The sequence below is a fragment of the Melanostigma gelatinosum genome, assembly GCF_949748355.1.
Source record: "Melanostigma gelatinosum genome assembly, chromosome: 4".
Lineage (NCBI taxonomy): Eukaryota > Metazoa > Chordata > Actinopteri > Perciformes > Zoarcidae > Melanostigma > Melanostigma gelatinosum.
Genome location: NC_136637.1, coordinates 21,643,099 through 21,660,220, shown reverse-complemented (window position 1 = coordinate 21,660,220; position 17,122 = coordinate 21,643,099). Strand labels below are relative to the sequence as shown.

At 42.4% G+C, this 17,122-nt stretch overlaps 2 protein-coding genes across 2 annotated transcripts in view; both read left to right on the top strand.

Annotated features, from left to right (window-relative positions):
• The first annotated feature begins 2,489 nt into the window (after positions 1-2,489).
• Positions 2,490-4,255, top strand: LOC306776215 (claudin-19). The gene is made up of 4 exons (XM_079266833.1): positions 2,490-2,694; positions 3,133-3,297; positions 3,673-3,751; positions 3,840-4,255. Exons 1-4 carry the CDS (start codon positions 2,493-2,495, stop codon positions 4,003-4,005), a joined length of 612 nt encoding a protein of 203 aa, XP_079122959.1. The 5' UTR covers positions 2,490-2,492; the 3' UTR covers positions 4,006-4,255.
• Positions 4,256-7,950: 3,695 nt separating this feature from the next.
• Positions 7,951-17,122, top strand: part of p3h2 (prolyl 3-hydroxylase 2) — a 45,572-nt gene continuing 36,400 nt past the window's right edge. The window contains exon 1 of the mRNA XM_079267879.1: positions 7,951-8,533. Coding sequence (XP_079124005.1) covers positions 8,114-8,533 — 420 coding nt within the window. The 5' untranslated portion in view covers positions 7,951-8,113. The remainder of the gene's footprint in view (positions 8,534-17,122) is intronic.

Genomic DNA, 17,122 nt, shown 5'->3' with positions numbered 1-17,122 from the left:
GTGCACCTTACTGAGTTCTGTGTGTTCCTCCGGAGCCTAAGTCAGTTTCTGGCCAAACACGTTTGGTGAACTGGCATGACTCCAAGTTGCCCGTAGGTGTGAGTGTTTGTGGGCTGTGACGGATTGGCGGTACCCTCTGGCCAATGTCAGCTGGTATAAGCGGTGTTATCACGAGCGGCCCTTACAGTCCGGGGCCGGTTAAGAGTAGTGAGTGAGGGGTCAGCAGGCAACAATGGCTGTATAAAGAAAGTGTTTTGAGAAAGTGTGAGTCACTGCCTTCAAAGTTGTTACTGGAAGCAGTAGCGAAGACATGAAAGCAGTTTTGAACAACAGGTCAATGATTGGCCTACAACACCGAAAACGATGAGATTCCAAATGAAAAATAATTATGATTGTTATTTTATTTTGACAAAGAAAACTAAATAAAGGCATAGACTGTCAAATTAGTTACATTTTATGGCAGGAAAAAAACAGAGCAGTGAAGAAGTGAGGAAAAATCATTGTAGGAAGTACTAAGTATAAACATATAAAGTCACCAAGAGTAAACATCAAAAGAGTAAGAGGTTGTACTAGACAGCTAAATCCAGTTAAATAAAACTTCAATCAACAAAACAACAAAAACACCTACAAGTATGCTACTGCAACATATATTTGTGGATTAGAAAAAAGATGCCTGTTAACATTTGTTTGGTCACAGATCTGACGAAATGGATGTAAAGATATCAGTTAAACATGGACCGATGTAGCTGTTGCTACTGTACAGAAAGTTCAACTGAAACCGAGGTGACAGAATATTATGAACTTGTTACATCAGGCTGTTTCAGTGTCTCTCTGTTATATGACAACCACAGCACACATGCTGCTCCACATGTTCATCAGCAGGCAGATTACAAATCATTTAACCATCATTATTTTACTATTCTCACAAAATCCTCCAGGGATGTGAGTCAGTGGTTACACATGCAGGGAAGGGTACAGCTACACCCTGTTGTATGAGCACACGGAGGAGGACAGATTGCCCGGCACATATTTTCTTTAAGTTGACCTATAGTCCTCTGGTGCAGAGCATACTGTAAAAGGAAGTCTGTTTCTACTCAGACAGAGGCCAAGTGGTTTGACAACTCTTTTTATGGTGTATTATCGCAACTGTTGATGGATGGATATCACCGGGAAATCAGTACACTTTTCCTGATATTGTCACGGTCGTGCCATGCGGTCTTCAAACATGCAGCAGGAATTCCCTGGATATAAAGTTTGAACCGAGCGGTCCTTTAAAGTGACATTAAACAATGGCTGTGAAAAAAAGAATCGAGTGCCTGTACGGAGGGCTACATTATGACTTGCTTTTGGCAAATTCAGTAGGGAGCTGTCTCTTTAATTGCCGTATGCAATGTTTTGATTTAGGCTTTTTTTTCAGGAAAGGGTGGAAACTGATCCAATCTAACAGACAAATACAGTGTTTACAAACTGGCATCCCCGTAACCAAATATGGTCAAATTATTTGGTCATTTGGGTAAAATGAAGACATAAACACAAGCTCTTTTTCTTATGGTTTTGTTACTGTCGGTTTTTCTGTTGTTGTTACTGACATGTACAACTCAAGAAGTAATGATCGACTCTTGTTGCATGAAGCTGAAGTGAATTATTTGACATTACTGTGCACTTAAATGCACACACTCCTTGCAATCCAAGCTTTACTCCTCATGGTCACCAACAGATAACCCGCTGAGTTCAGATGCCCGCTATTGAAAAAGGGAAGCCAATAAACATCTTTGTATGCCAGCCCATCACTAACCCATGTGAACAAACAAGCGCATTGTGTAAAGAAATGTTGTTTCTTCAGTTGTAATACAATTGTGAGGATTAACATTGCATTGCATCGCAAGTGTTGCTTCCTGGCAGCAGTAAACTGTATCTAACTGAAGTTGAATCATGTCTGAAATCATATATTTGCATATTCTAAAAATTCAGAGTTGGAGTGATTTTAATGTTGATTTTACATTTTGTATGTGTATGTATTTGAAAGTGTGGACTGCATCAATGCTATCTTTACATCAGGCTATCTAAACAATGGAAATAAGTCTTGGAATTAATTGTCTTGGAGTCCTCTGTTGTATCTCTTATTGTGACAAATAAACGAATGCAACATCATCTTACAGACCAGGTTTTTATTCCTTCTTCTTTTAAAAAAAAACAAGTATTTACCGTAATGTATTAACTGGACTGATAAGACAGAAGAAGAAAAAAACTCTTCCCATCATCCACTGCAGTTGGAGTAAAGACCTCACGTGCGTCACGCGCCTTGGACTTTAAATAGAGGCTGCAGAGAAGCGCGCGTATAACGGTCTGCAAGGCTGCGAGGAGGCATCAAGAAGGAAATTAACTTTTGGCGACCTCTCATCGCTAAGAGATTTTTGTCTCTGCTAAGTTTCCAAACGAGTTCTCGGACCTTTTTTTATTTGATTTCTCAACTCTTCTGTTATCTGGATACGATGGCCAGCTCGGGACTGCAGCTGCTCGGTTTCTTCCTCTCACTGGTCGGTCTCGCCGCCACTGTCGGCGCTACTTTGATGGTGGAATGGAAGAAGCAGTACCAGGGCAAGACTCACCGCGTCTTCGAGGGCTTGTGGATGAGCTGCAGTGGCAACGTGAGAACAACCTGTGAATTTCACCAGTACCTCCTGAAGCTGCCAAGTAAGTTCTTTTCTTTTTTTTTAATCGCATCTGCATCTCTAAAAACCAGACGCTGCTTGTTGAGATATACCTTCCACTGTCAAGCAGCTACTATAATTAGACAGGAGTGCGTCTTTGTTGTACAAGCCCTTTGGATTGACCTCATCTGACTTCATGGCATGTCTGATATTCATAGGGAAGAAGTTAGCTACTGGCAATTAGCATGTTTTGTAGGATTGTTCTCTTTATTTCAGCTTTATTTTCTTTTTGTGTTGTTGACAAAGTCTAAAGGTTAAACCTGCAGACCAAACCAGAAACAGACTCCAACTGTAATACATTTATTTACAGAAAGAAGCAATATGAGTAACATGCAATGTCTTATATAAAGCAGAGATCAGACTGTATCAATGAGAAGTTTGCTGTTTAAATGTACCAACGTTCCCACTTCTGCTCCTCCAGCTGAGGTCCAGGCTACCAGGGCCGTGATGCTGCTCAGCATCTTCCTCTCCACTGTGGCGCTGTTGGTGTCCACGGTGGGAATGAAGTGCACCCGCTTCATGGACGGCAAAGCTGAGAGCAAATCCATAACAGCTATGGTCGGAGGAATCATGTTCATGGTTGCAGGTGTGTTCAGCGGCAGCAGAACCTGACAGGCTTTCACAGTCCAAAACAACAACTTAATGAGACTGTGAAGCATCGGCAGCCAGACGAGAGAGAGCACAGTTTCTGCAGCAATATGGGCAGAAATGTCATCAGCACATTTAGCTCCTTTATTAGATCAGTCTAAAGTTATGGCCTTAATCTTTTCATAATTCAAACCATGAAATTCTATGACTAAAAGGAAAATAGTGGATGATATTGAGCAGTCATAAAGGAAGATCATCTTACACCATTAAAAGTATTCAATCAGTCCCTAAAAGTAGAAAAAAAAAACTTAAAGTAAAAGTAGTCTTAAATAAACTTTTTTAAGAAACAATATGACGTGTTTTCTTTGTTCAGGTTTATTGACCGTCATCATAACCTCCTGGTACGTCAAAATGATTGTTCAGATCGTCAATGAATCTCATCGCCTGCAGAGGTACACACACACACACACACACACACACACACACACAGTTGATTCTGTACACAGTTGTGCATCTAAATGCCTGTGTTTTTCTCTGCAGCTTTGAGTTCGGTAATGCCGTGTTTGTCAGCTGGGCTGGCGGCCTCCTCACTGTGGCCGGCGGTGCTTTCCTGAGCTGTCGGAAATGCTCGCGGTCCCAGTCCACCGTGTCCATCAGCTCCAACCACCTCTTCTCCACCACCCACCCAAAGTCCAACTACGTTTAGTGGAGGAGAGCAGCGGAGAGGCTTTGATACAGTCAGCGCTGCATTTACCAACAGGAGCAGGTTGTGTTACGATGACGACAAACTGTCGGATTATAAATACCTGCTGAACATCAAGTTAGTAACCGGGATCAGGATTACACACAAGAGCAAGCTGTTTGTTCTGACTTTCAATCCCATTTCATACAGTAGCTTGAATTCTTCTGTTTCAGCACAACACTTGTTTGGTTGTTACTTAGATGTTGTCAGTCTTTTTTTTTCCATTGAAAGAATTAAAAGTGAGGATTCAATTTGTAATTGATAAAACAATTTACAAATATCATATCAAGTAATCAATATGCTGCAGGAATGAGTCCTAAAACCAGCACTCGGTTCTTCCAGCTCGATATTCCTGAACTTTGTCAGCCTGTTTGTGTAATTATGAATTCACCAAGTTCCTCGTCACAACTACCAATAAAGAACACTTGTTTCAATAGTTTGCAGTGTAGAACCAAAAGTTTTGACACTTGATTGACACTTGATTGAAAGATCTTTTAAGGTGTACATTGCTGTACAATTCATTCCACTTCAGTTTCACGCGGTGTTAATATAGGTTTGTTTGTGCGATGTTCTTCGTTAGTTTTTATATTGTCTTGCCGTATTTTCATGTCATTTTGTTGCTGTTCTGTAGCACCTTCTGTGTGGCCGTTTGAAAGACGTTTTGAAAATAAAAATAAAATATGTTTGTGTTCTGGTTTATCTGGTTTACGTTACGTTGTATTTTATTGTATACAGTGTTAAGGTTGATGTGTTTCTCTTACCTAAATTACTTTTTATAGACAGTATAGTCATGAAGATTTACTGACACGGGTCAGCGTCACTGGAAGAAATACTTTGAACCTTTACTGAAGTAAATGTAGTAATACCACACTAGAAATACTCTGTTACTTACATAAAACTACGGAAGTATTGGCATGAAAATATACTTAGAGTACAAAAAGTAAAAGTAGCCTACTCTTTATGCAGAATGGCCCATTTAAAGATAATATATAACATATAATTCAATATCATCGTGTAAAAAGTACAATATCCTGAAATGTGGTTGTAGAAATATAAAGAAAAAATATTATAAAGCAGCAATAAATGGAAATACTCAAATGAAGTACAAGTACCTCAAATGTGAACAATAGAATAAGTACCGTAATTAGTTAAATGTACTTTGTTGATCAAATTAGATTTGGTTCATTGACATTGTGTACAAAGCGGATCCTGTTGCCTGAAAGAGGCCGACGGTTCTCCAGTAATGAGAGCTTTCCGGACACTGAAACTGTTTCCTTCCTCTCATATCTGCTGTCGTTTCGTCCCGTAAACTCTGTTTACTGGCATCTGTTATTACAGCTGCTGCCGTGATGAACTCAGACTAGAGAATTGATTTGAAGTGGAGTAAGAAGTTCTGTATCAAACGAGCTGAGAGTCGGTGTAAGAGCTTTACCTCAAACTGGGTTCACGTTTCGACAGAATTACTTCATTCAAATGAATTCCTCTAAAGATATTTGTTGGAGCTTTTTATTTAGTCATTTTATTTATAAGTAGTGTTGTTTAATTATTTGTTGTTGTTGTTTAAGTATACTCAGTGTTCTCGGTTTGTTTGTTTGTTAATGAATTGGGTAACACGGTGGGCACCTGCGGTTATACATAGTAGGGAGGTACAGGACCAGCATGCACCGCGGTGGGCCTATGGTTTTTTAACAGAGCAGGAGAGGCAGCGATATGAGTTCCTTTGTTCTTTCACGTGTTCGCTTGTTTTTTTTTGCGTTAAATAAATAATGAGACATTGAATTATTTTCCCTGTGTAAACCACAAACCCATTGTGCGTCAGCGGCCCTTTCATTTACACTTGTTTTTGATTTATCGGACAAATGGCCACTACAATATTAATTGCAGAATGATTTGAAGTGCGGGGAAGTCATCCTGGACAGGGTCAAACAACTTCATTTTTTTCAGTAGAAACACAACAAACTGCAGGAGACTGTTGTGTCTTCCGCAGATGTAAACTAATCAGGAATCTCTCATGGGACTGGCAAAGTGCTGCCCAGATTCTTCCTGAAGCCTCATGAAGACGTGGGTGGATCTGTGTTTCTTGTAACTTCATCACAGCAACAGTTTATTCTGTCGTCTTACGTGAGTGGAGATACAGCACAGACAACACCTGTGGTACAATCCAGAACAACAGCCCTGTAAATGCTGCTGGTGCGAGATGTTGTTTTGACTCTGCAGTCTGTTATGCTTGTTGTATTGTATGGCATTAATTAAGACGTTCCTGTTATTTTGTCCATTCCTTGTAGGTTTTTTTGGACTTTTGGACACAGAGCCACTCATATTGAGGTCTCTTTTGTTTTATTTGTGCCTATTATATCCTGCTGCACCTTTTCCATTGATTCATACCTGGTCGTGGTAACATACAACATTAAAAAAACACGGATTGTCAAATTTTGTATCTATTGATATAATTAGCCTTTGTACTTTGCTACTTAAACTATGAATGAAAGATACAGGAATGTAATTTGATCACACATTCACACTCACACATTCACACATCGCTGTTGTCCAAAAACAAATGGAAACTCACACAGCTGCATGTGAATGTATTGGTCCTCACAATAAAGAGATGTGAAGTATCAAAACTTTTTTGAACAGGTAGTGTTTTGTGGTTCTTCCACATCACCCCACACATTCACTTAGTTCATTCATAAAACAGTGGACAGCACAAACTGAATTTCATCAGCAGAACAATATGCTGTATTTACTGCCTCTGACGGTCTATTTTGTCGTTTTGCATTTTGTTTTTAGTATTGATTTGACATTTCAGTCAGGATGATAAAAGACTGACCTTAAAAAACACCCGTTGAAGATAAAAACACGTGGGATTATTTCCACATACCACACTTACAGCTGAACCTGAAGAACAGTATCTACGGTGCATGTTAGTACCTTTATGGTTCCCTGGAGTCCTTTTACCGGCTTGACTACATACCTGTCGCCTCTGTAGTGTCTTCAAAGAGTAATGGAATAACAGTTGCCCATGTGTTGTTTAAGATGAACTTTCTGTTTGTCCTCAATGAAGATTGAGAGGTTGGTTTAGGGTTAGGGTTAGGTGATTAAACTGCTTGCAGCTGGAATAACCTCCAGAGGGAGACAGTCTCCTGTAAATGGATTTCGGCCGACTGTGTCTCGACTCACACTGAACCCCCTAAAAACAAACAAAACGTCCAGAACACAAGGCAGCAAGTATTTGTACATGCGTATCTCACGAGAAAAGGTTGCGAGGGGGACATTTTTAAACAACTTGCTTGTATGAGGCTATTTAACAGGGACAGTGCACAATGATAAACAAGAGGCTGTTTTCCATCAGTGGTCTTTGGGCAGATGTTATAAATGAATTCCCATAAAATAACACAATTACAAAGGTGACTTATTATCATTGCGCCATTTTCTTGGAGAACACAATTTAAATGCAGAGCTATATTCATAATTAATATCGCAATCTAAATCGTTTTAGTCACATATTTAAGTGTATGTATTGCTGTTTGTTTGGTGTACATAGTGACCTCTGTTTTAAGATGTTGGTGCCCGTTTGTTTAATAAAGGACATTTTCTTTTTCAGGCATATTTACAGTCACTTCATCGAGCGCCTTTTCTTTTTAAAGGTCCCTCAGATCTGCAGCGGACACTTTGGAGACTGAACACGTGTCTTAGGAAACAACAACTTAAGTTGTTTTCAACAAGTACAAAAATAATGATGCGGTGAAATGACGTGCAATCAAAGTATTTCGTGTTCGTACTTCGTGGCGACCCACGGGACTCCCCGACGGACTCGTGGGTCCCCCCCGCTCGAAGGAAAGCCGTGATCGCGTTCACGTCTTGGAGGGGAGGAGTCAGCGGAGCCAGAGAGGGGTCATACCAAAATGTGTGTCCCCGACAAAAGCAACATTATTTCCGCCCTGGTCCGGTGCCGTCCTGCGTTATCTCCGCGAGGAGCTTTTAAATGGACTCTACAACGAGTCTAAGCGGATCGTAGTTGTGACTGACAGTCTGCTCCTGTCGCTCCTCACCGTCTGAACCGAAGCAGAGGATGGATGGAAACTTTTCACCGGCTGCTATCTTCTCCGTAGTCCTCCTCACTGTCGCGTTGTCATCTTCGACAACAGCCTTCCTGGAGCCGTACGACCTCTTATACGACAGCGCGGTGCAGGCGTTTTACAACAACGACTATTCAAATGTGGTGCGCTACATGGAGGGAGCGCTCAGCAGCTACAAAGAAGTCCGGCGTACCAAGGTCCGGTGCCGGTTGAGGTGCCAGGACCAGCATCCCTTCGACGGCACCTTCTCGGACCTACGCTTCACCGACGTGGTGCTCCGGAGAGCGGCGTGCATGAACGCGTGCATCGAGGAGAAAATCGGTGCTCGGTCCGTGCACAAAGTCAGCGAGGATGTAGTGCAGGACTTCCATCGGAGGATCCCTTACAACTATCTTCAGCTGGCGTATCAGAAGGTGAGGGGGGGTAACACTCAACGGAGCCACTCAGCTGGGAAGTATTAATCTCGCTGCTTTGCTCCACTTTACCTGCTGCAGTCTTCATCAGCTGTTGCTGCTGCCCAGCAACGTGATGCAGAGTGATGGGAGGGCTGCTGCACACATGTAGGGAACATCTGTAGGGATTCAGTAGTGTAGCCACTAGTATGTCTGCATGCAATATTTGGGCATGTACACATGTGCCAGTACTTCACTTCTTAAATATAACCACATGGGGACACAGACATAGGCATGGCATTTACTACTCTACTGCAGTTGAACCATATGAACAAATATATTTTCAGGTCTCAATATTGATATTTAAGAGTTAAATATTGTGCAATAACAATGAAAAGCCAACTCGAGGAGAACAGCTGTAATTTTGCTGTTATTCAGCAGGGTGCTTTACAGTTGAACAAATATATGTACACGTTAGAGCAAAAATAATTGAGTTAAACAATAAAATACAGGAAAAACATGACTGTGCCACATATCTGCCATGTGTGCATATATCGTGACTGATAAGCCAATTCTGTCCTGCTGCAGCAGGTTGAGATGCCTGTGCAGCTGCTTCAGCCACGCTTTGGTTTTTAAAGCTCCTCAGTCAGCAGTTGCTATTTTGGGGCAAACTATTTGTCAATCTTCTTTCTGTTTTGGCAGCTCCAACTTTTTCTTTCTCTTTTCCTGCTCCATCCCACAACCACGTAGGTTTCAACACACTTGTTAGATGAGCGTGACTAACTCAAGATTTACTTAAAAGTGCAGTCAGATAATATATTCAGTGCGCTTTTACATTCTGACATTATCAACACTCCTAAACTGAAACTATTCCTCGATTTCTGCACTTTCAAAATCTTTTGTCATTCGCTCTACAATCATACAAATTTCCAGAGCAGCTTTTCCCGTGAGGTCCGTCTTTTGGCTGCGACGATGTTGAGCACTAGGCGTGGGAACAATCCAAGAGACGGATAAAACCGGAGAGCTGGGAACAAAGTCTGATTTGCTTGATTCAGACTGTGTGCTGTATTTGTCTCTGAGGAGTTTGATGTGCCTGGCGAATATTTGCCATCGCACCAGTTTGTATTTTGTCGTTTCACAAATGTATGAAGAGCCCCCATGTTTGTATTCAAAGCTCCTTAAAAAGAGTTGGACACCCCCTTGATATGAATTGATCTATTCATGATTACCGCAGGTATTTATCAGCATGTTTTGTGTGGAAGAAACAATCTCCTTTCATGCTGACGATTATCTTGGACTTCCGACAGATGAAAAGAGTAGAACTTGAGCTTTACAAACACTTCGTTCAACATGCAGGCGTGGACAATAAGATGTGTGACTGAAACAAAGGTATTTCTGCAGGGGAGTTGTATTTCTGCATCCGTCCCTCAACAGCACGGCCAGGGTCAACTTCAGGACACTTGCAGTTTCAGCGGCAATCATACAGCGGTGACTGTACGAATGATTAACTCGAGCTGTGGTTGAGCATTGTTGGACTTTTTACCTTCATGTGAGCAAGAGAGTGACGTTTGGAGCTCACTTGGGAAGCTGGCACCGTCTCCTTCCATTAACCCGAGACCCGGTCGACTTCCACTGTTGCTAATCTCAGACCAGGTCCAAAATGCCAGGGTGATGACACACAGCTTCCACCCCTCAGAAGTGGTGGGAAGTTCATGGGCCTTGTTGCTGTCTGCTGCTGGGCAAATGGTTTCTCCATTATTTTTTTCTGAGTCAGAGCATGATGCCATCCTCCAGAAAAGCGTACGCTCCTGTCTAGACATGAGCATGACACAACCCTACACACACACAGAGAGAGTCTCACCCAGCTGTAAAACATATTGCTCATCTTTTGCAAAAATAACTTTTGATTTCTCAAACATCCGTTTGGAGGAAAAAGTGGCTCATTTCGGGGTTTTTTTTCCTCTTCACAAAAAAGCAGAAACCAAAGCTCTCGTGAATGTTTTGACAGATCTTTATCCCGTCCTCTCCTGTGTCTCGTAGCGTGTTGACGCCTTTATGAACTAAGTATATGGCAGCACATCAAGGCTGAGAGCTCTGATGTTGATTTTACCCACAGGTAAGGAGAGGCAGCTCTCTAGAGCACTCCCATTGGCCAACCCGATGAGAGCACATCAGACCAGTCAGTGTGTACATATGCACGTTAGTATCGGAATATTGTGTGTGTGTGTGCCTATATGTGTGCAGACGCCCTCACGTGTGTGTTAGTATGGGCGCACTTGGTGGTGTTTGTGAAAATAAATAACATTCCTGCACATTCCAGCGTCACACACCCTCCTGACAGCCTCTGGCACAATGCATCCATTGGGTTAGAAGAGGTTCCACAGTCACCAACTGTTCTCCTTGCTCAGGCTGCTGCGTGTGTCCCCAGCTCGCCCATCATGTAGTCTGGCAAATATTTTATTTTCCTGTTGTGGTCTGTTTGCTTTTCTAAAAAAAGAGAGACACGCCACCTTTTGCAGGTATTAAAGGGAGACTTCTGTGGGCTGGACCCCGATGGCCTCCGGTGATCTCTGGCCCCGGCCACAGCTCTCACGTTGCCCAACTGCAGAGCGGATCAGAGGCCCTGAACTGCCCTCAGGAGCAAGAAGAGATTATATCTCCAGCCTCTTTGTCCTGAAACTGATCGGACCGGCAGCACTGCTGTTCCAAGGAGCAATTCTGAAGGACTCATTCTATTTCTATTTGAAGTTATCACTGTTTCATTTTATTATGAATAAATTAGTGAAAATCGGATTTAAAAAAGAAATCATGAGGCAAATTTCCAGAATTAGCCAAAAACACAGCAGCATGTGGGGACAGTCCAGCTTAAACCCCGATGTTTGTGAGTTAGATGGGAATCACAGATGATGTTACTGTCATCTGCAGCTGATATAAGGGGATTGAAGGGTCTCAGACGGAGGGAGAATGTGGATTTGGATTGTAAGGCTGGCTTTTGCTCAGAGGCAGGCAGTTTGTTCGCCTCCAAGTCAGATTCATATGTTTGATGTCGAGGGTCGTTTTTTGCTGTTATCCTATTGGCAAAGCGACCGAGAGTGAGACAGGAAGTAACGCAGGATCAGACGAAGTAGAGGTAGACGTCGTAGAGAAACATATGCTGGCTTGAAGAAAATGTATGTGACTGAAGAGAAACAACACTGTCTCTAATAAATGTAAATGATCACCATCACCTGCTCCTCTGCACAGCCAACATGCTGCTTCCCTAACCTAGTGTGCAGTGCTGTGCTTTGCCCAGACAGTGTGGCACTTGTCTGTGCCAAAGGCCTTCTCTTCTGCATGACTGGAAATGAGCGGATCGCGCGCTACAGGAATGTTGGGGCATGCTGTGGCGTAACACGCCAATGTAGCTCTTGCCCTGATTAACAATTAATCGGCAGGAGGAGGATGAGGAGGATGAGGAGGATGAGGAGGATGAGGAGGATGAGGAGGAGGATGAGGAGGAGGAGGAGGAGGAGGAGGAGGAGGTCTTGGCTTCGGGGGTGACTTTGTGAAGCGCTGGCGTCTGTGAACGTCTGTGAACAGCAGTCTGCTGGCAACCAGGAAGTGTTTGATTCAAGCTCCAAACTTTTGATTGAACCATGAATATTTATCACAGTGACTGCATTCTGACCACAGTGTATTCTCAATGAATAGGAGGAGTTGGACCAAGGTTCATTGTGTCGATCCAACCAGCATTTAGATATACGTATATGTCTGTGTGTGGTGTTCTGTGTTTTAGTAACTGAATAGCTGGCAGCATGGACAGATTAATTCTGTGTGTGTGTGTGTGTGTCAGTCATTCTCTTTTTTTGGTGATTATCACTCTGGCCAAAGACTCCCGGGTGTCTGAGTGGAGAAATCAGTGCTGGGATGGAAAACCCAGAGTTTGCCAGGCATCTGTTCAGCTTCACTAGTGACTTGAACTATGTGTTGGCTGCTGCGGGGGTGCAAGCAGAGGAAACCACTTCTATCCGTCATGTTATCTTTTTCACAGCAGCCACGATCTGGTATTTCTTTTCTATCGTGTCATGGAGAGGCAGAAAAACACATTAATCTCACCTGTGAGACACCCACACAGTACACACAAGCTGACGTTTTTCCTTCGCTGACTTTTCGAGACAAATAAAGTCAACTTTGAAATAGTTTGGAGTATGTACTGCTTCAGACAATGAGTTTGCTGTAAACCCTGCGGTGGTTGCATCAGAGAGAACACTGTCGTACACTGTGAACCTGGCTGTTGGAATTGGAGAGATAGAATGGGCCAGTGTGCACTGACTAGCGATGCTGTTCGTTTTCTTTTTTTCCAAAAATGTTTGTTCACATGGAGCCAGTAGCCAGCTCAGGAGTGGACTATTCTGAGTGTGACTAAACACATATTTGGCCTTTACAGAACCGTTGGCGCATATTCAGGCCAACCTTTTAGTCCACACAAAGAGTAAAATGTTCCACCGGTTTCCTGAGGTATCCTATATCCACCTCACAGCTTGTTCCGCACAACCGTGAGCTGTAAATTGTACCAACGTCTCGGGTTGCTTCTGTCTTCGGCAGATCATTTCATCGGATGTGGAGAGCTGTGAGTTTCGGGGTGGAAACAGCAAAGAGGGCAGAGGGTACAGGAAGTCAAATCTGATGTGGAAAACACTGGAAAATGAAGTCGTTTTCTAAGTCCCAGTATCACTTTAAGTTAAAGTAAAGATTTTTTTTAAATCGTTTTGTCAGCTTAAATGTACACAGCATGGTTTGATGAATATTCAAACCACCTCTGGTCTCATATAGGTTACTTCTTTGAATGTATAATGGCAGGAAAATTAGCCTTTTGGCTAACTCTGGTACATTTACATCATTTTGATGTTAATTATTATGTGCCTGACACTGTGCCATATCCTCCGGTACTCCTCAGAAGTCAGAGGCATTCATCTTTCGAGGACAGTTTGTTTGCCTTTTTGACGCCACAGCTGTTTCCTTTAAAATTCAATTAGAAGTGTTGATTGTTTATCCAGGCCCTCGCCGCTGTCGTCAGCCTTCGGGGCGATGGTCCCGTGGTGACTCTGTGCTTATGCGGCACAGTTTATGTGTGTGAGAAACTAATATATATATATATATATATATATATATATATATATATATATATATATATATATATATATATATATATATATATATATATAATTGGTAGGGCTGCACCCTCTAAAGATTTCTGTCGTGGATTAGTCATTTTTTAAATGCCTTTTCATGCTGAGTGACTTATTTCCAAGAAACTTGGCACATCTCTGGTCTGAGATGCGTTTCAGTTTTTGTATCGTAAATGTTCCAGTGCAGATGTCCTTATTTCACACCATGAAAACAGAAACTACGGCTCTCTGAATCCACCCTACGCTACAAATCACCAAGTTCAGTTTGACAGCTGGCATCGAGAAGGGGACTATTTCCAATTTGCACACCCCACCCTTCCTCGCTCCCACCTACGACTGCCAAAGAGTAATTCACTCGAGTGCATAAGGATTTCCAACTATTATCCCCTGCCGCTCTGTGACCTGCTGATCTTTGTCGTTATCTCAGCTCCCTCCCCGAGCGTATTTTCCCTAAAGGGAAACCGGTAGTATTACAGCTACTTGGACAACAGGAGAGAATAGTCTTCATGATCCCATGTTGACCTGACCCCTGGCCGACACTGACGTCAGAGCCGCGTCTCCACATCTGGTTCATATCTCTGTAAATTACAGCTAATAACAGTGCTAAACAGCGTTGGGCACAATGAGCTAAAGAAAGGCTCGTCTACTTCATCAAAGTAGTGTGACGGGATTAGGAGGAAGTGAAGTTGAGGCTGAAATGTGCACTAAGTGGCTTTTTGTTCTTGGCTTGCACTTATGTCATCTTTAGCCAATAAAGAGGTCCTTCTGGAGGTCTAAGGTAATGAAACAATGAGATCATGGCTATCAACATCCTGCTCAATTTTTTGATCTGTCGAATGGCTTCTCTTCTTTATTTCAGCTGCTTTATAGCTTAAATCTTCCTCTTGGTTATTTTTCATCACCCATGCTGCTTGAATCAGACTGAGACAATCATTCAGTGGAAAATAATGCATCTGTTTCTCAAAAAACATCTCCTAAATCTCCCAAGAAAGCTGAAAGTAGTTTTGGACTCTCAACACGTGGAGGGGTCACATCTGATGGCTGCCAGAGATGGTTATTAAACAGGATAACACAAATTGTGTGTGTGTGTGTGTTGATGTTCCCTTATAAGAGCCAAATGTCCTTTCCTGTAAATTTAGGGCAGCAGGAATATATCATCTGCAAAGAGTTAAAGTGAGGTCAGTCCTGCATCATCTCCTGTTGGCGCCTACAGCAAGCTTTGAAGATGAGCTGGTTAATAGGTCTAAAAGTGAGACAGAAGGAGTTACTCGGGCCTGAAAATCCTTGGCAGCTCTTTGGATTGGACAATATAAGAGTTCAAAAGAAGTTAATCATTTGTCTCATCGAGTTCGAACCCATCTGCTCAAAGCACGGCTGCCACAAATATTTATCTGAACAAATCAGGATTTCTGATTATTAGCAACTGACTTGCTAGCCTAAATCACAGAATGTATTTAAAGATGGATGAAATTATTATTTTTTTTACTGAAAACAGCGACCTGTTGCAGCCGAATACGATGCTATGCTATGAGAGCGACGAGAGTGAAACATGCTGTAAAACCAAAACAATGGGCTGGAAAAAAAAGTTCATGGAAAAAAACACTTCAAGCTCACATCAACAGCTGCTATTTAGCCAAAATTCAGAGCGCTCCGTGCTAACATTTGGCATTGAAAGTAATGTACATGTACTATGTTGATTATCACTGACATGTGGCCCTGTCTACTCTCGCGTTATGTCCACTTGTGTCTTCAAAACATTGCTGCAACCATGGTTTTATTCACCCTGGAAACACACTTTGAATACACCTTGAGACATTCGGGATGATGTAAAATGATTTCCTTATGACGGCCCATCCTAAACTTGGCACGGCTTGTTTAAATCCCTGCAGACTGCCGTCAGCTAACGCTTTATTTCCAAGTTTCAATTCATTTTACAAGTGTTTTACTGTTGGCTTTTGCTCGAGGCCCGTGTTTATGTTACGCCCCGTTTGCCAATTCAGTAATGAGTCATTTAAGTGAAGATTTGGAGCCTCAGTTTATGTAAAGCGTTCAGAGGACTGTGATGTCACCCAGTAGGAGAGCCCACGCAAAGAATGTGAGTTATGATTTGGTGAGAAAACACACTCTGAGCTGCTACTTCAAGACGTATTACCCTGTGACCACATGCACGCGATACAGAATGAAGGCATCGGTCTTCTTGAATGTCTGCATACACGCAGAAGTAATAATTTAACTTGTGGAGGCAGAGGAACACCGGAAAATAAACTCTTCCGCCTGCCTGGAATCATAAACATTGTGACACAGCCAAGGCCAGAGACCGGCTCAGTTCTGGAGAAAAGCGACTTCCTAGAAAGTTCACAGACTGTTCGGTAGTCGAGCTGTGGGACCACTACACATATTCGCCAGCTGTTCAGGAGGAGAAAAAAATCTTGATTTTAATATGAATGCCATTGAAACGGTGGCAGCTGTGTCTTTTTCTTTTGGAGGGAAATGTTTTCCTGCTGTGTCAACTCTGGTTTATAGGAATTTAATAGAAAGAGGATTACCCTCCTTCATTGTTGTCTGGTCTGGAAATCTTTACAAGTCTTCCATACACTGACTGTAGGCTCGACAGGCTTCTTAATTTAGCATTAAAATGCTCTGAGGTATTTACAGAATGTGGGTCCCCTGGAAGGCCATCCCAGACTGTCCTGACCAGCCCCGTGCAAAGAGTTAGGACTCCTGCCAGCGGGCCGCTGCTGTGGAGCTCGTGCTAGGAGGACAACAGGGCTGCAGGTTGTTTGTGTTTCCACGGCCCTCAATAATGCTCAGCATGGAATAACTCCTGCACATTAAAATCTGCCCTCTCGGCCTCCTTTTTTGCACTGTGACATTTTTCACTTGCACATGTATTTGCATGTTATTCCTCCTCACATTTGACGGTTTGATCTTTGGTTTTACTGCCGTGTAGTTCGGTGTCGTTGTGTTTCTCTGTGTCGAGGTGATGTTGAACCTGCTGGTGCATTTCCATTTATGGAACACTTCAGATGGACGTGATAAGACATGACTTTCACTTGAGTTGTAGACTTGAATCTGTGTCAATATTTACTTTGTTACCAACCGTTCTAATGTTTATTATCAGCATCGGACCGTTCATGATGATGTAATGTTTGTACTCGCAGGTAGGGGTTGTAACGCCGTGTTTATTGTTGCTTAGTTGCAAGCGTTGGTGCTGATTATAGTGAGTAAACAGTTGATACTAAGTTAATCATGTTAACCCTGGCCAAGTTTAATACTGTAATAATAATTATACCTCTGCATTCCAAACTGATGATGAACTGTTATCTGTTTTGAACTATTGTGCAATAGTGCTGTTGAATGGTGCAACAGATAGCGTAGCCCTATCGCTTCATCACAGCTCAGTTGAGAAACGTTTCATTTTAGTTTGCTTTCTCTGAGTGCA

Coding starts and splice junctions, on each gene's coding strand:
- LOC306776215 (XM_079266833.1), top strand. CDS start 2,493: ATGGCCAGCTCGGGACTGCAGCTGCTCGGTTTCTTCCTCTCACTGGTC. Junction 2,695..3,132: donor GTACCTCCTGAAGCTGCCAA/GTAAGTTCTTTT, acceptor CTGCTCCTCCAG/CTGAGGTCCAGGCTACCAGG. Junction 3,298..3,672: donor AATCATGTTCATGGTTGCAG/GTGTGTTCAGCG, acceptor TTCTTTGTTCAG/GTTTATTGACCGTCATCATA.